The sequence below is a fragment of the Agelaius phoeniceus genome, chromosome 9 (assembly GCF_051311805.1).
Source record: "Agelaius phoeniceus isolate bAgePho1 chromosome 9, bAgePho1.hap1, whole genome shotgun sequence".
Taxonomy (NCBI): domain Eukaryota; kingdom Metazoa; phylum Chordata; class Aves; order Passeriformes; family Icteridae; genus Agelaius; species Agelaius phoeniceus.
In genome coordinates, this window is record NC_135273.1 from 34,922,174 (window position 1) to 34,946,308 (window position 24,135).

A 24,135-nucleotide genomic window follows, 5' to 3' on the forward strand; every position below is an offset into this window, starting at 1 on the left:
GCCTTTACTGCCTGTGCTCCTGCACACATGGACAGTGCACACAGGAGAGAGCAGATGCACATGAGCCAGAACCATTTTGGTTTTACAGTGCTATTTCCAGTCTACTGCTTGCAGTAATAAGGAAGTGAAATTGGGGAAAACTTTGCCAAATTCCTGTAGAAAGTGTGAACTGAAGGAGTCCAAACAGTGAGTGGGTGGAGGAAAGGGGGAATGCTGTGTGACTGCTCGTAGCTGTTTGCTAAGGAGGTAAGGTCAGAGTGGTATTTGGGATGTGTCCCACAGCTGGCAAGGAAATGGAGGTTTTATTGCTTAGCTTTCAAGTCATCAGAAAAACTTGTTTCTAATTTGAAAAACAAGAGGCCTGATAATCTTTTGAATTCTGTCAGCCACCTCCTGTGTGACATTAAAGCAGGACTTTGAAATGCAGTGCCCTGGGATGCTGTGGGTGATGCTGGCAGCAGTTTCCACCTGTCCTCTCGTGAGCAGCTGGGAGCAGCTGAGCAGATTGTTGAGGTGAACAATTATCCTGGATCCCAGGGGAAAGCAGAGTGCTGCTGCATGTGAGTGAGCATGCGATATCTGAGCAAAGCCTGGGTAAGGCTGCCAGCTCCTCAGGCTGTTTGGCTCCTGCTTTATTGTGATCCTTGGAACACCTGCCTCTCTCAGCTCTAAGAATGGAGATTTTGTAGAGCAAGACTGCTCAGCCACTGGCACCTCCACGTTCTTCCCAGAAAGACTGGGAACAGCAGATCTGAAACTTTCAGTTTGGTCCCAAGGCTGTCTTACAGAGCTGGCAGGGCATATGCCTGTATTTTGTCAGATCTGTTGTGCTTTCTCTGTTTCCATGGAAGATTCTGCTTTTGATAAATTGGTAAAATTTAATAGAAGAAAGATTCCTCTGGAGAATCTCCAGCTATATTCCTGATTTCTGATGTTGTGCTTCAGTTCTTGCTCTGTTTTTCAGTTTGTCTGTAGCATTGTCAATGCCATTTTAAATGTCTGATAGAATTATAAGCAAATAGTAAGCTTTTTGTTTCTCATTCCATGTCTGGATGAGATGTGATTGGCAAAAGTTAGATATTAAAATTACTTGTTTGGCATTTATTCAGATGCAGATCTGGTAAAGTACTATTGCAGATCTATTACAACAATAGCTATTATAACTTAAGTAAAATAGGGAGGCTGAAAAAATGATCAGGAGGAATGGGTTTAGATTTTTGTTTAGACCACTAATTAAGGAAGGAAAGAAGTTTGGGTTTTTTTTTTTGTCCTCTAGCTTATTCTTGTAGTGAAGAGTCTTTGTATGTCTGTGATACAGATCTGTGGGCCAGTCTGTAAATCTGGAATCATCCATTGCTTGCAAACAGCTGGAATATGACACTGTCCTCATATTCCCTGTTGGTGAGGAGGTGAATGAGGTGGAGTAAATGAGCAGTGTCCTGGGATTGCTCTGTAACACAGAGCTGCTGTGGGACTGCTGGGAATGCCCCTGCTGGGAATGCCCCTGCTGGGAATGCCCCCGGCTGCTGCAGGGCCCCAGATTGCTTTGGGTGGTTTCCAGGCCGGAATGGCTCTTTGCTCCTTTGCCCAAATAACACATTCTGAGGCGAGAGCAATGCAGCAAGGCATGGTCTGATCAGTCTGATCAGCACCAAAGGCTTCTTTGCTCAGTTAGAAGAAGGAAGTAACCTGCACATTTAATAATGAAGAAAAGGGTGGAAATCTGAGCACTGGAAGAATTTAGAAGGAAATAATAGGAGGGAAAGTAAAGACCTTTCTAAATAGGGGAGAGGAAGTCAAAAATACTCTTTCCTGCCTGCTTCAGGCTTCCTGTAAATAGTTAGCTGGAAAAATTAATGCAGTCAATAAGGGAAAGTGAATATATGCCAGGAAAAGTCCAGGAATATTTAAGAAAGGAGTCTGTGAACTATTTGCCTTGATTGTAAAAATCTGTGAGAGATGAGTATTTCCAGGTAACAAAAAAGCCATTTTTTATCTTAACAGATAAATTCATTTATGTAGGGAATTAATAGGTCAGTCCCTCTAACTTGGATGACCGTGAAGAAGCTGCAGGAAATCCTTATGTATTCATTTCCTAAAACTGCTCAGGATATGAAAGTGATGCTGAGCCACAAGCATCTATTTTGAAAGTATGTTTTGTCACATACATGTAGTTCTTTGACAGAATAGCTGGCTGGGGATTAAAAGGGAAATTGGAAGCTGCTGTAATGTTGTACACAGCAATGCACACTGAGAGGATGTTTTCATAGGCAAACTTGAGAAGCACAGTTGTTGTATAATGAGGGAAAATACAGGCCACTGAAAAACAGTGTTCCTAGTGAATTGGTATTTAATCCATTGCAGGTCAACTTGGGATGGCTTAATGAAGGGGGATTCTGCAAGGACTGGCCTGGCACCCATGTGTATGGTGTGCTTTCATTAGTAATGAATGAAACTTCAAAGGATTTTATAGGTCAGTAAAAACATCACCTCTCTTTTCTTCTTTTTTTCTTTTGTTTGGTGAAATGGTCTGAAATCTGCAGATTGAAATGATAAGTGCAAAAAATTACTCTTGGGAAGAAGTTATAGATAGTTCACTGTATAGATAAAAATGCAGGATTTGTGGCTTAACAGTGGTACTGCTCTACAGCTCCCAATGCCATATGAAAATCAGAAATGAAATGAACTGTCAGTAGGGCTCAGTAGGAAATTTTAGGCATCACAGTTTAAGAATAACAAGGACTGATAAAAGGAACAAAATGGAGCAAGGATTTTCGAACTTATAAAAAGTAGGAAGCAGCTGACTTAACTGAGTCTGTGTAACTTAGGAAGAGGTGGAGGAGAAGAGGAACATGCTGATATTTTCAGATATGGAAGAGGCTTTTATAAGGTTTATGCTGTTAAGTTATTCTCTGTATCCATTCAGAGGAAGACAAATGTAACTGGCAAAATGGAAAATCTGCAGTATTGAGTATAAACCCCAGCCATGTAGATGGGTGAGCACTGGAGCAGGTCCCTTGGGAGGCCCTGGGGAGTTGCAGGTGCACTCAGGTGGGACTGGTTGGGAGCTCGAGGAGCACCTGGGCTGTTCCAGAGTGCTCAGGATGCAAAGTGACCCTGAGCTCCCCCTTAGCCCCACTGATCATTGGTTTACAGTTTTAGAAAAGTAATATTCCCAGTCTTCATACTGTGTTTCCTTACTACAAATTGCTTTTTTCCACAGGTTAGTGTAGGTTTGTAACAGTGAATGCTTTTTCTATGCAGTGGTCAAAACTAGAGTGAAATTTGGTGGGGTTTTTAGCTTTCCAGGCCATATACAGATAATAATTTGTCCTTTCTACAATTTTGTGTTCAAGCATCTGGGGAAGGCTGGTTAATAAAAGAAGCTATTAATAGTTGTAGGCATACTAGGAGTTTATTTTCTTAGGAGCTATTTGCATGAAAACAGTACATTTAACAACGATTCAGCTTATCATATCAGCAGGAGTTTTTGTATCCTGACAAATTTATAAGTATATTGGAAAGATTTATCTAAATTTAATATTTCAGGATCTACCTAACCATTTTACATCCTATAATCTGTTCATAAACTGGAACTTAAGTACAAGAAATAGAAAATAGGAATTTTACTCTACAAGATTAAAACTTTAGCAACCAAATTGCATTTTTGTAATGTAATATGTGAGCTGTTCTCTCATACTAACATGTTTTTCTGAGGAGAATTAATATGAACTATAAAACAAAACCCAACCGACCAACTCTTTCTGTGATTAGGGTGTATGGCAGAAATCCCCAGTAATTTCCTGGTGTCAGAATAAATCAGCAGCACATTGTGGCTGGGGGACACCTGGGGGGCAGGAGGCTGCCCCAGGCTGGCTTGTCCCCAGGGACTGCACCTTGCCTAAAACTTGAAGGGAGGAAATTTCCCCAGGGTTCTAGAGGAGGCTCTCCAGGGCTGATGGAAACCTGGGTGCTGCTGCAAGGCCCTGGGCTGGGAGGCAAGGAAAGAGAAACTGCTCATGGCAGGAGAGAGGTGAGGATAGAGGTGACTGCAGTCACTGCAGTCACTTGGCCACCTGAGTTCTCTTTCTCAGAAGGTGCCATGGTCCATAGTCTGCCTGTTCTAATAGGCAGAAAGCTGCAGCACACCCAGGGGTGGAGCTGGAGATGTCTCTGCTGCACACAGCCCAAAGGAGAAGCTGCTCCTGTGCCTCCCCAGGCCCCGCTCATGCTGTGCCTTGTCCTGAGCACAGGAGTGTGGGTGGTGATGGGGTTTGGTGTGGCTGCCTGCAGTGCTGCACTCCTCAGGAGCTCCTGCCAAAAGCAGGGAGAGTTCTGTTTGTCTGCAGAAACCTGCACCAGGCAAACTGAGGAGCTGTGTCTCCTGGAAGGTCCTTTGGCACTCAGGGGTTGGTTTCAATAGCTGGAATTCAAGAACAACCTAGAATGTGTCTGTGTAAATAGAAGACACAAGACAGCTTTGCAGTTCTTCCAGAATTTTTACTGGTACTTTAGGTACAAAATAATGGATTTATTCTGGAATAGATGGTAGTTTGTTTGCCTGATGTAGATGAAGCAGGTTTTTTTTTTTCCAGGTTTTTTTGGGTTTGCTGGTTATAAAGGAGGAATGACTTCATTATGTGTTGAACTGACTTTTTTGCAATAAACTTGAGAATCTAAAAGCATACTGTCAAATGTCACTGTTTTATGTGATGTATTTCACAGTTTAAAACACAGTTTTTTTCCAAAGTTGAAATTAGAATTGTTGACATTAAGGAAATGAAAATGATTGATGGAGTGGTTTTACTTGACCAGCTGCTAATGATTTCTCACTCAATATCTCGTTAGCTTGTGCTGAAGTCATACATATGGCAACCTAGAAAACAGCCTGAAGTTCCTGAAACTACAAAGAAGAAAAATATAAGTTATTGTGGTGCTTTTGATCTATGAACTGTGATATAAAATGTGACTTTTGATGTTCTGGGATGGTGTGATCACTAGCATAATTTTGTTATTAAATTGTTTACTCTTTACTGAATGTTACAGTGCATTATATTGTGGCTCAGAAGCAGGGAGAAAGGTCACTTAATTTCCTTGTTGGGCTGCAGCCCTTGCTCAGGTGGAGCTGTCTGGGAGGAAGGGAGAAGGCATTTGCATAGGGAACAGCTGAAAATGCTCATCTGAGAGAAATGTTTGGAACTTCCTAGGCTGGGGACAGCTCTGTCTTGCAGGAGACTCTAGAGAGAGGGCTTGTTCCTGTGGCTGCTGGGGGAGCTTTACAAAGTTACAGTGTCACAAAAGCCTTGCTGAGAATTCTTAGCCTGAGAACAGGTTTGTAGGAAGGGACGGGTCTGTGATGAGCAAGAGAGGTTGGCTGAGCAGCACTTGGATTTCAGTTTCTCCTGCCCATCAGGACAGCTGTGCTGCTCTCTCAGAGCTGCTGCAGTGAAGCACAGCTCTGACTCGGGGGCTTTTTGTAAAAGTCTCTCAAGGACGAGGTGGAGGAGGCTGTGGTCAAGAGAGGGGCAGTCACTGGGAGGCTCCCAGGAGCCCCTTCTCAGTGACACAACATTTAAATCCCTAAATCACTACATGGATCAGTTGGTTTCTCCAGTGTGAGAAGGCAGGAGAACCCCTCTAAGGGAGTACTCACTGAGTATAGGGAATACCTGGAAAAGCTGCAGGTGAGCATTTAATTATGGGAGCAGCTAATGTTTTGTGGCCATTGCCTGTGTCCTGATGTGCTGCAGAAAACTCTCATTCTTATCTCCAGTGCTGACTCCTGATTATCTCCTGTACAAATGCAAAAAAACCCAATGCTTGAAAGTAGCAAAGCCTCTAAAGCCAGTGGTGGAGCTGCAGCTGGCTTTGATGGAGCCAGAGCATCACCTAGTTTGAAGGAGTTAAGCTCAGCTCTTGGGGCTCTTACTACTTTTTTAAAAGACTGTGGACTGTATTGAATATTTCATGCTGTTCTTTTTGGTTTTGCCTATGGTGCCTGACACTCTGGTTTACTGTAGTGTCTTACAAACTTCATTTGAAAAATATGCTTGGTATTTTTGTTAAAATACAGTCCTGGTTATATATCCCCTGTTTTTCTTTCTTTGAGTGGTGCTGTGGTTTTGATGTTTCTGCTGACATCTATGATGCAAAATGGAAGAATTTCTGCAAAGCAGAAAGGTGACATTATGGTTTGACCTAGTGTTGAAGCTGAGCAAATTAGCAAAAGAAAAACTGTTGATAACCAGTGAGAATTCATCATATTTTCCTCACACATTTTTTACAAGTATTTTGTGTCAGCTGAAATTTCTGACCAGGGCTAGACTCTGTCTCTTTTGGCCTCAGACTTCATGTAATTATTCAGAGTATGCCATTTCTTCTTATAGGAAGCCTTATTACCCACAGGCAGATGTGATATATCATTTTTTCCTTCAACAGTTCCCTTTTCCCTCTACCCTGAAATAAATCAGAAAAGATTTATAATATTCTGCAGCCCATAAAACCTGCTTCATTATCCTTAAATCATATATATCTGATTGCAAAGCTCTTATTTTTGTAAAAATTTGGGGAGCAGAATATTTTATGGAGTTTGCTGTGCTTTTACTGGAGGCAAAAAAATCCATTTTTTAAACCTAATTTTTTTGCAAGTTTTTGCTGCGAATTAAAAGCTCTTTTAGACAGAAGGAAAAGAATGGATCTACCTTGAGAAGTGCAAACAGAAGGAAGTATTCAAGCTGAAGGGATAACACCAATTGGAATGGTGCTGTCTGTCTCTATTGTCACTGTGCTGTCCTGGTGTAACAAACACCTTTTTTACAGCCCTGGCTTCCTTGGATCCAGATGTTGTTTGTTCACTCCCCTGCCCCAGGGGATTCCATTTGACCAACCATGGTGAAGGAGCAGCTGGATTTGTGCCCTCCCATTTTCATTCCTTCCTGTTTCCTTCCTTAATCCATTAGCACGATGAGCAGTTCCAGTTCTGGCAAGTCTTTCTTCACTGCCCGTTGGATCTTCCTTTGTTAGCGTTCAGAAACACATAGTCACATAAGTGATTATATGCAGGTGCTTTTATGAAGAGCTCTGGGTGTCAGGAGTATTCAACTCAAATCTGACTCCGACCATACATTCGAGATGATCGTGGTTTTATATTCTATCGTTATACAACTTTCATGTTAATTATTAAACTTATATTGTTCTATTGTATACCTAGATTTCAGTCAAGCATGGCTTCTCATGGTTCCCCCTTAAATTTCTAACATAGTTTCTCATGATTCTTCTTATGATTATACAATAATTATATTTAGTTACTAAACAATCATCACATCTAACAATTATATCATTTATCATACTGCTTACACAGGTGCAGTGATCTGAGAAAACACAAAGCCTAACATTTTCAAAGTCTATCTTTAACATTTTCCAAGGCTCCACTATCACCTTTTCCATCAGCATCTCTGTAATTTTCCCTCCTTTCGTTCCATTTTACTCATCTATCCCTTCTCCTGTTTAGACAGAAGGAATTTGTTTTCCTTCTTGGGTGTGAGATGTTTTTCAGTGAAAATCTGATTTATTTTTGGACAGCCCTAATGGAGATGCTAGCTTTGGGTGAGAAGTAACTGTAAGGTTGCCAAGGGTTGTTATGGGGAGTTCCCCCATTTCCCCTCATTGCTGATGTATTCAATCCCTTCAGTCAGACACTTCTTACAAAGCAGCTCCTGCTCTTCCAGCTTAGCTAGCCATTGATGCTGCAATATCTGTAATAAAGATTTTGTATTTATAATGCTTTCTTAGTTTTTAAAAGATTTTCCAATGTTGACTTTATTAACTGATAGTCCACAAAGCTGTGATGTTAATGGAAAAAGACACCACTGCAGCAGAGCAATGATCAGCTCTTGATGGGCAGCATTGTATGTCTTTACATCTAATTGAATTAATATTCATATGGGCAGTACTTTGGTGTCTTTACATATATTGTTATTTATTAATAGTTCTGCCTTTGATTTACTTTTCCACTTCCCTTGGTTTCTCTGAAGTCCTTCTAGGTGAAAGAGGCCAGTAGCAATGTTATTTTTAACATAAAAGCACTTGATTGAGGGTCTGGTATAGGTCTGTTAGAGCCTCATTGTATTCATCTGCCTCCCTGAGAAGTTTTGCAGGTCTGGGTCTGTCTTTTTTTTTTTTTTCTGGGGTCATTTACTTTTAGTTCATGTTTGTAAGGCCAACTTTTTAATCCCTGTTACTGATTTGCATTCAGATACTATGCTGCTGATTACTGACATGTACAGGAGATACTTGGTACTAAAGAAAATGGAAATCGTTTTCACATTCAGAAAGGCAGATCCCATTCTCTAATGGTTTGCCTGTGTATATCCAGTCCAGACTTAAATTTAATCCTTCTCATCTTCTGTTTTATGTTGTTCCTTATTAGCCTGTACCTCCTTTTAAAAACCAGCCTTAAATATCTTCTCTTCAATGTCCCTATAAATTTTGAAAATACATTTTTTTTCATTCCTGAAGCATAACTTAGTTGCATTTATAGCTCCTTTCTTTACATCCTCTCTCAGGAGTAATGCTAAATTATTTCTGCATTTAAATCTTCAAATTTTAGGTAGCAGTGTGAGTCTTTTTTTTGGTAACTGTTGTATTTCTGTGGCATTAACAATGCCCCTGCATAAATTCCTCTCCTCCCTCCTTATTTTGTAAAAGAAAAACTTACACACAAACTCTCAAAACAGGTCATTAATGCTTATTTCTGGGAACCAAAAAGCAAACCAAACAACACCAAACAAAAAACCAACAACTTTTTTCAAAGAATAATTTTAGTTTATAGTAAGGTGCTTGCATATTACAGGAAGGAATCTTAGAGTGTAATTTAGCAGTATAAATTATCGGAGTTAATGTCTTTATGTCGGTGGGTATTTTAATTTCTTTGCTAAAGGGCCTCAAGATGCAGGTAGGTAGGGAAGGAAGGAGTGCAGGAGTGCCAGGCCTGTGAATGTGGCAGAGGCAGGCAGCTCCTCACCTCTGAGCCACAAGATGGGCTCTGCAGCGCAGAGCACACGCAGCTCTTCTGCCCCTGTGGGATCCAGGGTCTTCAGTGACGCTGTTTGTGGATTCCAGGAGTCATTCAGAGAAATAAAGAAATGGAAGAAAGTTTCAGGAAGAAGGTAGCATTGAAGTGACTATTTAAGCCAGGCAGGAGACAGGATTCCAAAGCAAATTTTATCAATAATGGTTATTCGCACTCAGGTTCAGGAATTCCATTCCATTGATGTAGATGCTGTGTTCCGCAGAGACTGAAGGGCTTCTATGAAGTTAGAGAAGCACCTTGAGAGGAACCATCTGGTTTTTATTTATGCCTCAATGTATATTACACATCAGCTGGAAGGTTCCTGTACAGAACCTGTACAGACTGTGCTGGCATCCTTGTCCCGGGAGAGGCTTCACGAGGTTGGGCAGGGCAGAGAGAGCTCCAGGGTCGGGCTGTGAGTGCCCCCACATGCAACAGGAGTCACCTCAAGTGAGATTAGATAAAGCTGTTTATGTGTTAAACTTTTTGCGTCCCCTACCTGATTCACAGTTATCTCCAATCTTTTACCATTTTTCTTCTTTGAATTCTAAGCAACCAGATTTCCGTAGAAATGTTAAGGTATGGGTTAAGGATTTGATTACTGGTATATGGTCTGGCCCAGTGGAACTGATAACCTGGGGGAGGGGTTATGCTTGTGTTTTGACAGATAATGGTCCTCGATGGGTTCCTGCTCGCTGTGTTAAACCTTACCTAGATCGTGCAGGAAAGGACAGGATGGATGGTTCCGCAGTTGAAGCAGAACGTGCGGATGACACCAGCTAAGACCATATATCAGTACTCAAAGATGGATGAAGGACAGGAATGATTGTATTAAGAGTGGGAATTTTGTTGATGGTTGTGATTGTGGGTTTTGTATGTCCCCTCTCTGCTGGGATTTTTGCAAAGGGCCCTGCAAAAATCCATAGCAGCTGTATTTACAGTCCAAAAACAAAAAGGGGGAATTGTGGAAGGGGCTAACAGCGGGCCTGTTAGCTAAAGGAGCGAGAAGAAGCTGAGAAGTAAGAAGAAACTGATAAGGAGCTCTCTCCAAGGCTGTAACCAAGGAGACTGAGAGAGGAGGGACAGAAGAACTTTGCAGCTGGATGAAACATTTTTAGAAAGTTAATTAAGTCACCATAACTTTTTCACCAATAGTATTATGTTGATCTATTGTGGCCAATAGTAAAGATAGAAGAAGGATAAACAACTGGAAAGTGTATAAAAATCAGCCATATTCAATAATAAAGTGTTGCCAACTGAGACTGCTTGTGGTCTCTGCTTTATGTCGTGACCGCCTCGACAGCGACACCCACACACACACCCACATGCACACCCGCACAGACACACACACAACCCCACGCGCACACACACCCGCGCACACACACAACCCCACACACCCCCACACACCTGCACACACACAACCCCGCACACCCACACCTGCACACGCACACACACCTGCACACACCCACACACCTGCACACACACAACCCCGCACACACCCACACACCTGCACACACCTGCACACACCCACACACCTGCACACACACAACCCCGCACACCCACACCTGCACACGCACACACACCCACACACCCACATACCTGCACACTTGCACACCCTGCACACCCACACACCTGCACACTCGCACACACACCCACACACCTGCACACACACACCCAAACACCCACACACCTGCACACACACAACCCCACACACCCGCACACACACAACCCCGCACACCCACAAACCTGCGCACACGCACGCCCACACACACACACCCAAACGCACGCACCCGCACACACACCCGCACATGCACACACACACCCGCACATGCACACACACACACACACAGGGCTCACACACACACACACCCGCACACACACACCCACACACACCCGCACACACACCCTCACCCGCACACACACACTGGCTGGTGGGGCGGGTGTCCGGGAGATGTCCCCGGGGAGGAGCCTCAGCGCATGGAACCGGCGAACCGCGGCCCTGCGGATCCTGGGGGGAGCGGGGGCTCATCTGGGGGCTCCGCTCGCCTTTCTTCCCGTGCTCCTGCTCCCTGCCCGCTCCTGCGGGACGGCCTCGTGCTCCGCCACGGCCTCGTGCTCCGCCGTGCCTCCCGGGCACCGCAGCCTGTCCCTGCCTGTCCCTGCCTGTCCCCCTGTGCCTCCCGGGCACTGCCGCCTGTCCCCACTCCGCCTGCTAAGCTGATGCTGACAGAGAGCCGGGGTTCTTGTGGTAATGCTGTCCCTGTCTTCTGTTTCTTTCCCCCCTCTCTGTGCCTTGTCCTTTCCCCCTTTAGTAGAAACACTCACCTTTTTTCAATCAAGAAATGCTTCTCAGATATAATATTGCTGCATTTGCACTTTATTTATGTCCGATAAATCTATCAAAAGAATCCTTCCCAACTCTGGCTTGGTGGAACGGGACACACCTGTACAGTTGTTTTTGCTTTGAGATGGGCAGGGCAACATGTTCATTCTTTCCAGAAACTTGGAAAGTTTCTATTATGATCACTTGATGAAGGTGGGGTTAAGTGCAGTTCATACTGACAGTTGTTAACCATATCTCTTCACAGTTTAGTGTGCAAAGAGGTTGTAAAACCCAAAACCTTTACATCACCTTGTGTAGTGGGAGAAGGAAAAAAGAAAAGGTTGATTTTTATTAGCATATTCTAGCATTATTATATTTATGAATCTATATTTGCAAGAGGTAGTGATGAAGAAAAGGAGTGAGAGAAGCTTCAGCATGTGCTTGGTTGGCAGCAAAGCTGCTCAGCTCTGGAGGTGATACCTGAGAGGCATTTCCCTCCAGGATCTCAGTCTGAATAGTTCTGTTTTACTGCTGGCGCTCTCAGTTGTGACAGGTAGATTTTGGAGAGAGCTAAACTGCAGAAGGCAAAGAGAAGTATGAACTGTCTAGATAATGCTGAAGCAGAAGACAAAAATACATCTTTTTCATGAATCCTATTTGCATATTCAGATGCACCATTGATAGCTGTATTTTTTCCTTTCCTGACAATGAGAATAAGGCTTTTGGGCAGTGGAGGCTGGACTAATTGTGCAAGTTTACAGGTTCTTTAAAAATGAAGTTACCAACAGCAAGACATAAAAGGGAGGTGCATCATTATTACTAGGAAAATAAATAACTTTCATTATTTCTTTTGAAAGCATAAATTACAACAAACTATTCAATATGAATTGTTCAGTTAATGGCTTTCCATGCCTCATTTATGACACACTCTTGTATGAAACTACTGAAATTATTGAAGTGCACAGTGCTGCAGAGACACATCATTTTCTTTTAATGAGTATTCTCAGCAAAAGTTGATGAGGTTTTGTTCTCTAAGAAACACAGAATTAGTGTATAAGAATGTTTAAATTACTGGGCTTTGAAATATGTTTCACTGAAGCACTCACTTTATGATTAGATTGTAGGTAGAACCAATGCTGAAATGCAGTCACCTTAAAAGTCTGTTTCTTAGGGAATACAAGGTGGGAAATACTCTCTATGAAAGCAGGAAAAAACACACTCTTGTATAACTGCACACTGATTTCTTCTGCTGTTTATTAGGAGACCATCCATCCTGTTCATGTCAGCTGACCTAAGGCAATTAATAAGGCAATCGTCACACGTTATGGTTAATCCAAACCAGTGCTGTATTAATGCAGCACTAATTAATGCTCATTTGTATATTCTGAGTGTCACGTCTGTCAGGTGGGACTTTGGAGTGTCCCTGTCAGGGATGTGTGGGAGCTTTGCTGGCAGAGGCCAGGGCTGTGAGCTGTGTCACCGGCTCGTTTGCTGTCCCCAGCAGGAGCTCCTCTGAGGTTGCCACTAACGAGGCAGTTCTCAGAGTGGCTTATTTACATACCAGATTGATGGTGAGCAAGGAGAATGGAAGCTCCGTGCCATGTGGGATTTTTACACTTGCACACACTGCACTTCAGCTTACATAAAAATTCTTGGCAAAGTTCTACTGGTAAAATGTTAATTTCTTGGGGGTTCATTAGAATAACATTAATCATGAACTCTGATTATGTTCACCTTATTCTGAAACTTTATAACTGAAATTAATCAAGTTCTGTAATTAGGTAGAACAATAAAATGGAACCAGGCTTTGTTATTTTATAATAGAGCTGTTAATTCACTCAAATGTTAGACTTTGTTTGAGGAATTTAAGGAACATCTGCTTTTAAGTATGGATCATTATGGTCAAACTTGTACCTATTAGAGCTTCATAAGTGTCTTTCTGTGTTGAAAAGTGTTTGCAGTACTTCTGACAACCAGGTTTATTGTTTGTTTACTGTTGTGATGGACTTGAGAAACCTGGGAAAAGCATTTTTCCTTTCTGGTTAGCTGAATCCTGATTATAAGATACACAGTCCCCCACCCTCCCTAAGAGAAATCTCAGGGTTTTGGATGGAGCCTGCCCTTTGGGTGGCTGAGGGGATGTTACCCTGGCTCCCTGGAAGCTGGCAGTGTGTCACTGGTAATTCTGTAGGGTCGTGTTTCTGTGTTGAACATGGAGATGATTCATTCCTCCCAGCACAAGGAGAACAGGCAGCTTTCCTTGCTGCAGCAGCTGTAAATGTTACCAGGTGCTGTGGCTTCAGAGAAGCTGTGTGCCCACTCAGAGGGGGACTGCTGTGGGGCCACGTTTGCTCAGGAAGTGCCTGATCTACAGAGGCTTGGGATCTGTGGGGCTTTCCAGGGAAAGGCGGCTGTGTGCCTGCCCCAGTCCTTAGTTCTTCTTTGGCTTTCATCTCTCAGCTGCTGTGCCAGGCAGGTTATTGAGGCTGGCTGTATCTCTGATGTGACCAGCTAAAGCCTTTCTTAAACTCAGCCTTTACTGCTTGGATTTGCCTTTAGGAAGCCCAGGCCCCGAGACCTGTACAAAACGTACAGAGCAGAAAGACCTTTCCCTCAAGAGAAGAGGATCAGGCTGCAGGACATGAGTTAAGCTGTTCACTTCTTCACCTGTTCAGCAGACCATTTTTGCTACCCCAGCTGGGAGCTGAATCCAGCTGCTTGTGTATGACACTGTAAATGATCATATCATGAATTAACATTCACCATCTTTGAGGGCTTTCATTGCTAGTGTAGCAACATCAAGAATTAATTACAGTTCAGTGACACTGGAATCCTGGCTTATTTCTTAGGTCATAGTGGTGCCCTTGCACTCCTGTTTTGGTTTTTTCAGCCTTCATGTTACGGTTTTTGCACAATTTCTGTTCTCATGTGCAGTCTGAGGATTGGAAATAATAAGAGATAAAACATGCCTTGAGAGAGAAAGACAGAAATGGAGGGACTCTGAGTAGAGCAAGCCTAGTACACAGCTTCTGAGGCTGGCATGTTCCATTGGTTGTGGGCTGCCAAAAGAGGTCTGATACTTATGATGTATGTCTGAAAATTGTGTATATTTTGGGAATTTTTATGTTAGTGGTAGTTCTCAGATCCCTTCAGAGTAGTTTGTACTGCAAATTTTCATAAATTTTTAATTGAAGCAGTCATTTGCTTTCTTGTATAGATGGTGTTTAGTTTTTTTTTGTTTTTGTGGGGGTTTTTTTTTGGTTGTTGTTTTGGGTTTTTTTTTTTTTTTTTTTTTACTGTCTTGAGATAGATGCAGGAATTTGTGAATTTAGTCATTAATCTTTCCATCCTCCCCCTTCCCTAGGGAGGAGCTCCAGTCAGCTACTTGGGCTTTCTTTGCTGGTGGGTGTTTCGGCCCTGTGCATTGCTGCACCAGCACGATCCACTGATGGATGATGGTGGGAATTGTTGCTTGGAGCTAGGTTTATTTTTAACATTGTCTCGGGTTTTCATTGCTAGAGGTTATATTGTCTCTCAGTCTGTATTTTGCAAGTTTAATGACTTCCCTCAGCCTTTTCTTGGTAAAAGGACCTGCCAGGGTCTGGTGGTGTCACTGAACTGAGGTGGAGACAGAGGTGGGTGCCATTGGCTGCCTCTGTTTCTGGGGTGTGGCTCTTGCTGCAAAGGGAAATGATACATGGGAGTGACCCCCTCTTGTTAAATACTTGAACCCACAGACTCCTTTCTTCTTGCTAACTTAGCTAGGAGGCTGGGGCTTTATTGGGGATACTGTTCTGTTTTATCCATGGAGCAAAAGCATTTCCTGTTGCTGTGCAGCCAGAATCAGAGCCCAGCTGGCAGCAATCTGCTGGCACGCAGCTGTGCACAGGCTGAGGTGAGGATTCAGGAGTGGCTCTTTTTCTGAGCTGGCCTTACTTAGGTTTCTTCATCATGAGGATCTTTTAGAGAAGGTACCTACCTGCCATCTAGCTTTCTTGAAGACATCTGTCTTACTGAGAATAGCAAGTTTCAGGCTGATGTAGTCCATGTTAAACAAGGGTATCCACTGAGTATGTTTTAGCAGTCTGGGATTGGGGTGAGCACACACCCCACACACCCCCTGCTGCTCTGGGCCCTGGGTGCTGGATCCATCTTGCAGAGCACTGGAGGGGCCTGCTGGGGTTGCAGAGAGCCTGGTGTTTCAGATGTCTGGGAAATGACTGGGAGAGTATGAGGGATCTGTCAGGGGCTGATTCTGTAACTCTGCTTCTGCCATTTGTCCTGTGACATCTGGAACTGGCAGTCTTTGGTTCATGATTGAGGAAGAGAAAAGGGAAAATGTTGGTGTGTATGTGAATATCTGCCCAGCTGTGCCTCTTTAAACATTCATCCAAACCTTCTTGTGTCTCTGCATAAGAGAACCTTTTCTCATGTTCCCCAGTCTAAGCTCACCAGTGTCCCGTGCTGGGGCTGGAACCTGGGCATTTGGAGGAGCTCCCTTAGTGCCAGGCCCTTGTTCACACACTGTCAATGCTCCAGGGCAGCAGGTCCAAGCACAGGGGAGGAAGCACAGAGCAGAACAACTGAAAGCACCTTTTGGGAGGGTGGTGTTTGCTCCTTCCAGCTCAGGCCTGCTCCAGTAGCCAGAATGCCAAAACATTGCACCTCAAAACCAGCTGTGGAGTGAGTCAGGTAATTCTTCCTGCAGCCTGAGCAGCTCTGGGCTCCAGAGTGACTCCTGCATGTTTGTTAGCAGTGGGCAATTAGCAAAATGTATTTTCAAACTTACATGTAGGAAAATTCCCGCACTGTGGAAGGTAACAGATTCAAGAACCAGGGTAGTGAAGAAATACAGAACTCAAGTGTGCAGGTGTAAGATGTGTCTTAAAAAGACAATTAATGTTTTGAAGAGGAAATAATTTATGCAAAATATGTTACAAAATCGAAGTGCTAATAAATAAGCAGTATAATGTATTTTCTTTTGACACTTTGTTTCTACTTAACAGGTACTGAATGCAGATTGAATTGTTACCAATTTTTGAAGCTGATTTTCATTCTATTCACCTTGTTTTGTACAAACAGTTGCCCTGTAATTTTAAAATTCAGTCTTCTGCTTTGAAACTACATGAAAATATGGTAGGATAAAGATCCAGAAAAATAGATTTGAGGTTATATAATTTCTCTTTATTATAAAAAAGTTGCTTCACCATATGAAACTTTTTTTCCCCTATATTTTGGAAGGCTTGTGTTCCCATTTTGTTTTTCACAGAGTCAGCATGATATAATGTCTTCCTAGTTTCTGTAATCTTTTATGATTACAGGGTAGTGTGTAGTGGTATAAAAAGTTACTCTCATACAGTGTTGAGAAGACTTGAAGATTTAAAACAAAAGAATGGGGTATAAGAATGCTTCAATCCAGATATTAAATGACAGACAAATAAGCAATGTAGTAATTGTTAAAGACTTAATACTACATTAAGTTTTTTTTTCTTTAAAAGTTTTGGGCTTTTTCTTTGTCTGCTTTATCATAATGTTAAAGGACTGTAAACTTTTAGCATTTTTTCCAAATTACTAGATTTTTCAGCAAGTGGATGTTTCTTTTGAGTGACATTTTACATTCTAGGAGTAGTATAAGGATTTGTTTCTGTTGCCACTTCTGTCAGCAGCTGCCTGTGACAGAAGTAGGTTTTCGACCCCTTTGTCTTTAAGCAGAAATACAAATGCCTGATTTGGCAGACTCACAGCAGATTTTGTAGCTGCCTCTTGAAGTCTCCTGTCCTGTATTGTCTTGCAGAACAGTGAGAGTTAATAAAATATTATCAGCCTTGACTAACAGTTGCATAACCAAGCTTTCTTGTTAAAAACCAGGCTATATTTCAAGGCAACAGGTAAGTTTGAGAAGAATTAATTTTTTTTTTTAGTTTTCATTTCTAGGAAATATATATATATATTTCAGGAATTTCTTAGAAGTTTGAATAGTTAAGCCCTCCCTCTGGAACCAGTAGATAAAATTCTACACATTAAACACAGTAAAAATGGTGCATATTCTGCAAAGGACAGAATTTTAGATTAAAGTTGTCTGGGCACAAAAGCAGTAACAAAATGATCCCTACAAAACAGAGTAACTTAATAACACGAGGAATAACTTTTGTTAATTTGAAGCTTTAGAAACTGAAGCTTGTAAAGTAAGATGAAATTAAATTATGGCACTGTACATACCAGTTGTTCTTGGTAATTGAAACTTTACAATATGAAAAATACATTACATCTGTACAGTTTATACAGGTAGGTAGGATGAGTTTTGAAAAAGATTCACTTCCAAGGGTCATACTCTGAAGTCAAAAAAATACTGCACAACTGAACTAATTACAAAGTGTAGACTGGAAACAATTAATCTTTGTGATTGACTTTTAATTTGCACAGGGTCCTACACTCCACAGAACTGCCTGCTCATTGGTGTCCATAGCTTCCCCCAGGGTTTGGGTGCAACCCCTGTTCCAGGATTCCCTAGGGCAGCTGCTGCCCCTGTTCCAGGATTCCCTAGGGCAGCTGCTGCCCCTGTTCCAGGATTCCCTAGGGCAGCTGCTGCCCGTGCTCTCCCTGTTCCAGGATTCCCTAGGGAAGCTGCTGTCTGTGTCTTTGCTCCAGGATTCCCTAGGGAAGCTGCTGCCCGTGCTCCTTGCTCCAGGATTCCCTAGGGCAGCTGCTGCCCGTGCTCTCCCTGTTCCAGGATTCCATAGGGCAGCTGCTGCCCCTGCTCTCCTTGCTCCAGGATTCCCTAGGGCAGCTGCTGCCCCTGCTCTCCCTGTTCCAGGATTCCCTAGGGCAGCTGCTGCCCCTGCTCTCCCTGTTCCAGGATTCCCTAGGGCAGCTGCTGCCCGTGCTCCTTGCTCCAGGATTCCCTAGGGCAGCTGCTGCCCCTGCTCTCCCTGTTCCAGGATTCCCTAGGGCAGCTGCTGCCCCTGCTCTCCCTGTTCCAGGATTCCCTAGGGCAGCTGCTGCCCCTGCTCTCCCTGCTCCAGGATTCCCTAGGGCAGCTGCTGCCCGTGCTCTCCCTGTTCCAGGATTCCCTAGGGCAGCTGCTGCCCGTGCTCCCTGTTCCAGGATTCCCTAGGGCAGCTGCTGCCCCTGCTCCCTGTTCCAGGATTCCCTAGGGCAGCTGCTGCCCCTGCTCTCCCTGCTCCAGGATTCCCTAGGGCAGCTGCTGCCCCTGCTCTCCCTGCTCCAGGATTCCCTAGGGCAGCTGCTGCCCGTGCTCCAAGATTCTCTAGGGCAGCTGCTGCCCGTGCTCTCCTTGTTCCAGGATTCCCTAGGGCAGCTGCTGCCCGTGCTCCAGGATTCCCTAGGGCAGCTGCTGCCCGTGCTCTCCCTGTTCCAGGATTCCCTAGGGAAGCTGCTGCCCCTGCTCCAGGATTCCCTAGGGCAGCTGCTGCCCGTGCTCTCCCTGTTCCAGGATTCCCTAGGGCAGCTGCTGCCCCTGCTCTCCCTGTTCCAGGATTCCCTAGGGCAGCTGCTGCCCCTGCTCTCCCTGTTCCAGGATTCCCTAGGGCAGCTGCTGCCCCTGCTCTCCCTGCTCCAGGATTCCCTAGGGCAGCTGCTGCCCCTGCTCTCCCTGTTCCAGGATTCCCTAGGGCAGCTGCTGCCCGTGCTCCTTGCTCCAGGATTCCCTAGGGCAGCTGCTGCCCCTGCTCTCCTTGTTCCAGGATTCCCTAGGGCAGCTGCTGCCCGTGCTCCCTGTTCCAGGATTCCCTAGGGCAGCTGCTGCCCGTGCTCCTTGCTCCAGGATTCCCTAGGGCAGCTGCTGCCCGTGCTCTCCCTGTTCCAGGATTCCCTAGGGCAGCTGCTGCCCGTGCTCCTTGCTCCAGGATTCCCTAGGGCAGCTGCTGCCCGTGCTCCTTGCTCCAGGATTCCCTAGGGCAGCTGCTGCCCGTGCTCTCCCTGCTCCAGGATTCCATAGGGCAGCTGCTGCCCATGCTCTCCTTGCTCCAGGATTCCCTAGGGCAGCTGCTGCCCGTGCTCCAGGATTCCCTAGGGCAGCTGCTGCCCCTGCTCTCCCTGTTCCAGGATTCCCTAGGGCAGCTGCTGCCCCTGCTCTCCCTGTTCCAGGATTCCCTAGGGCAGCTGCTGCCCGTGCTCCTTGCTCCAGGATTCCCTAGGGCAGCTGCTGCCCCTGTTCCAGGATTCCCTAGGGCAGCTGCTGCTCCTGCTCCCTGTTCCAGGATTCCCTAGGGCAGCTGCTGCTCCTGCTCCCTGTTCCAGGATTCCCTAGGGCAGCTGCTGCCCCTGCTCTCCCTGCTCCAGGATTCCCTAGGGCAGCTGCTGCACCTGCTCTCCCTGTTCCAGGATTCCCTAGGGCAGCTGCTGCCCGTGCTCCTTGCTCCAGGATTCCCTAGGGTAGCTGCTGCCCATGCTCCTTGCTCCAGGATTCCCTAGGGCAGCTGCTGCCCGTGCTCCTTGCTCCGTGCTGCCGTGGTGATGGTGCTCAGGTCCAGCTCAGCCTCCAGGCCTGTGTCCATGGCCTCCTCCTGCCTGCTGCCCTCGTAGGCCTTGTGGGCCAGCAGCTCGTGGTGCACCCCGCAGTAGCTCAGCGTGGGCTGCTCGTAGGCCAGGAACGTTGACATGTTCATGGACAGTGGGATCTGGGCAAAAACAGAGGGGAAAAACAGCAGTTACCAAATGACATTGCCAAATGGTACTTGCCTGAATTGCATGTTGGAAAACCAGGCTGTCTGCTCTCTGTGTTCCTCTGCCACTCCTCTCCACCCCAACCCTGCTCTTTTCCAGGATGTTTTAACCCTCACTTCCACTACCTTGGATCTCGAGGCCAAGGGCTATGGACATGCTTGAATGTGTTTGAGAAGATTAAGATGTGATTCAAGTTAAATTATCTTTAGAATGTAATTAACCTCAGGTATAATCACTGTGACAGGGAATATTGCACATAAATGTAAATGCTTTTTCAAGTGAGTGGCTTGAATTTGTCAGTGAGTGTGATACCTTTGGTCTGCTTGGAAATACAGGTGAGAGGGTTCCTACTATTGAAGTGCTTGGGGAAGGAGACCTCAGCCCTCCTGGCATTGTAACTAAACAGGGAACATCCCTATTTGTATCTCCTCCTTTGCAGCTTTCCTTCATGTTTTCATTCCTTCTGGGGTGTGCCTCAATTTCTAGTTATGAAGAACCTCCTTTGAAATTCTTTGAAATCAATAAATAATCTAATAATATCACAGCAATTGTAATAATTCTTATCTCTGACAGCGATTCTGGAGTAAAACCCACAACAGTGTTTAATTATCAGTGATATGTGAGCTTCATATTGTCTGGAGTTCAGGTTCAGATGAGCATCAGGATGTCCCAGCTTATCTTAGATTTACTTATCTTAGATTTACAGTTCAGAAGCCTTCCCATTGCAGTTTCTATTCAAGGAGGCATCTGTTCTGCAGGCTGAATTTCATTGCATAGTATTACATTTCTGTGCAGTGAGGGGGAAGTTCTGGCAACCCTCTATCTTTTCAGTCAGGAAGTATAAAACTCTAGACTTACTTTACACAGAAAGTGCAGCTAAAAATTTGTACTTACAAAACTGTATGGCAAACCAGAATATTTTTATAAATAATTCTGTTCAGTTCTGAAAAGAATGTAGTCCAGTTTGGAATGTTGATTTTTTTTTTTCTTCATTTTTCTTTTGATCATCACTGGCAGTTGAAAGGTTACCACAGACTAAAAGGAAAGCTTTTTTTTTTTTTTTTTTTTTTTTTTTAAAAAGGAGGCAAATAATTTGAGTCTGGTCTCTGTAGCAATTACAGGGATCTGCAGGAAATGTTTTTTTTTCTCTAGCCTGCAGAAGTGTATTTACTTCTCAACAGATGTGAACTGGCTGGGGAGGAATGCTTGTAGCTCCAGATGAATATCTCAGCAGTTGGCAGAGGTGGGAAAGGTTCTTGCAAAGGCCTTACAGCATTTATTAAGCTTCTGCTGTTGTGCCTGTATTGCTACCTGATTGTTTGACCTTGACTGCCCTTTCATAAGACACAAAATTGCATTTTTTTCTGAATGTATTGTATTTAGAATTAGTGGCAATATTTTCAGCCTAAGGATTTTGGTATATTGTTAAATTTCATGGACGAGGGGTATTCAAACCTCTCGGGGCGATTTCAAGACTCAGTCATAGAATCCTGAGACTGAAAACTTGGAAAACAAAGGCATAGGGGGACTGCCACAGTTCTGGGTGGCTTGAGAATGTTGTGATGGGAAGTTACAATAGGGCAATGGAATATTTTCCATGAAGATGGCAGAGCTGAAAAACAGATGATCATGAAGAGGAGGGATGAGCATAAACCTCACTGAAACAGGAGAATAAAATGAGCTGAAGGATGGAAGCAATAGAAGTGAGAGCACTGTGATGTGTCATTCTGAAAATGTACAGAATTCCAGTGTAATGAGAGTGTCACAAGAATAGGCATGGGAATGTGGTATATCAGCATATGGTCAATATGTGAGAATTTCATCTGTTTCATATTCAAGTTCTGCTGTTGCCTTCAATTAAAAAAAGGAGCAAGCCCTTAAAATACATACCAGGGAACTATACAGCTTTTATGGACACAATTCAAAATGTAATGCTTTATGTGAGGCCATGGGAAGAGTCTTGTTATTTCAAATTAACTTCAAAACAAACCTAATGCTTCACCATCTGTCAGTTTGTCTCTGTGACTTTTTTTTCCTTAAGGAGTCTCAATGTTTTGTACCTATATTTACAAAATATTTTGTACCTACATTTATGTCTCCTGCCTCTGTACCCCTGCATTTGAGTTCTCCCTGTAACTTAGGCAGCTCTTGCATGTAACAAGTCCCTTAATTTCTCTCTAGAATGCCCTAGAGCTGTCTGATAGCCAGTTATGGAAAGAAAATACCTATCTGATTATCATCCTGTCCCTTTTCTTTCATTGTCTGCTTTTTCAAGCACTTACTTAAAACTGTTCTGCTGTGAAACAAGGGAGATACTGAAACTTCTGTTAAAGGAACAGATAAATGTGTTACAGCCAATTTGTGATGGTTGTGGATTTAGAGTTCAGATCCTTCTGGCTCCCCTACCAAGAATTAATTCAGCTGTGGGGGTAAAGTTACCAGAAGTTACTTATTGTGGTAATTTGCATACACTCTGAGGAGGCCACACTAAGGCAGTGAGTTCTTTGGACTGAATTGTTGTCCCTTGAAAGTGCTGGTAAGAGAGGGCTGCAGGAATCTCTAGTCACTCCTAAGGACTTCTGTTTTCCTTCAAATTTCTCAGTTCTTAGGTAGTGCTTTCATGTTTACACATTTCAGCCTTTCCCAGTCCCAGTTCTGAAGGCCTGGGAAAGGGCAGTGGATTGTTGGATCAGCTGCTGAGAGCTTTGGCACGAGATGTCCCAAGGACATCAGCTCCACCAGTTTTCCTGTCAGTGCCATGGAGGAGTTCAGTGCCATGGAGGAGTTGAATGCAAAAGGAAGGATTTCTTCCCTGCTTCTCTCAAACTCATTTTCTACTCAGTTCAGGCTGTAATTAAAAACCTACCAAAAGTATAAGCAGCAAGAATAGCTTTCACTGACCAGTAAAATTGTTCTTCACACAAATGTTAATGGCCTCTTGGTGAGGGAGAATTGTGATTTTTCTTCAAAGGGCACACCTGTCCAGATGTATGATTTTCAAATACTGAGGAACTCTTGCTTTTTTTTCTGCTACATAGTTGTGGGATGTTTCACGTGTCCTGCTTGGCTTTGGCAATTTTTCTATTCTGACATGTTCATCTGTGGTTAACTTGGGGTCCCACATAGTAAGAAACAATGCAACTGGATCCAAACAAGTGCTTTGTGCCCAGCCTGCACTGCTGTGCCAGACTAAATGGAACATTCCTGGCAGAGGGAGACCAGAGTGAGGAAGCAAAGGGCAGATGAGGAACCTGAAATCCTTTTAAGTCTTTTAAACCATCCCTTGAGTGACTCTCAAGGGGAGGACCCATTGTCTCCATGGCAGTACAAACAGAATCTTTTACTGAAGTAGCTGCTGTGTCTAGACTTCAGTTGTTTCAGTGACTGAATGCCCTGGGCTTATATTGATACTAAAAAAATCTTTACTAAGTGCATGATTAGAATTATAGTCCATCTGTAACAGTAATCTTTCCTGTGCTGTGTTCAATATGACTTTTCAGTAATTTATGATGCAGCACATTCCCTGGGAAAGGGAGGGTGATGTTAAAAAGTAAAAATCACTTTGACAAGCAAAGACCAGAACTTCTGAAACTTTGTTTTGAATGTTGGACACTTGAACAGTAAAGTGGTATTTTCTGAGGATTGGAAGAGAGTGTAGAGAGCATTCAACCAACCACAGATAGGTTCCAAGGGAAAACAAGGCTATTTTTTTTGTTATGTCAGTGTAGACTTAATATCTTAAAATAGAAGGAATTGAAAAAAATTCTCAGCAATTTGCACATACTAATTTTGACAGTCACCTTTACCAGTTTTTGAAATGCTGGAGGGAACAGCTGCCAACAGCTGCTGAACCCTTTCTTCTTAATTTTAAGAAGATGATAATGAAGAGGAGAAATCAGAAGGAAAAGGTTTTGTATTCCACTGATTCAGTTCACTGGGTTCAGGCTAAGACATAATGAGCCATGGTTTCCTAATTGCTGGACATTTTGTCTTCCATGTTGTTAATTTTCCTAAATTTGTACAGGGTGATATTTACTTAAGATCTTTCCTTCCTGCA

At 43.8% G+C, this 24,135-nt stretch overlaps 2 protein-coding genes across 10 annotated transcripts in view; one reads left to right on the forward strand and one right to left on the reverse strand.

Annotated features, from left to right (window-relative positions):
• CTNNA3 (catenin alpha 3) overlaps positions 1 to 24,135 on the forward strand; it is a 440,676-nt gene that overhangs the window by 94,643 nt on the left and 321,898 nt on the right. The gene's annotated exons all lie outside the window — the stretch shown is intronic.
• LRRTM3 (leucine rich repeat transmembrane neuronal 3) overlaps positions 16,556 to 24,135 on the reverse strand; it is an 85,928-nt gene continuing 78,348 nt past the window's right edge. For 2 of the 7 annotated variants that reach the window (XM_054637290.2, XM_054637289.2), the window contains one exon: positions 16,556 to 20,032. In XM_054637290.2, the coding sequence (XP_054493265.1) occupies positions 19,823 to 20,032 (210 nt within the window). In that variant the 3' untranslated portion in view covers positions 16,556 to 19,822. The remainder of the gene's footprint in view (positions 20,033 to 24,135) is intronic. The other 5 variants (XM_077183551.1, XM_077183549.1, XM_077183550.1 and 2 more) reach the window with 5 other exon arrangements.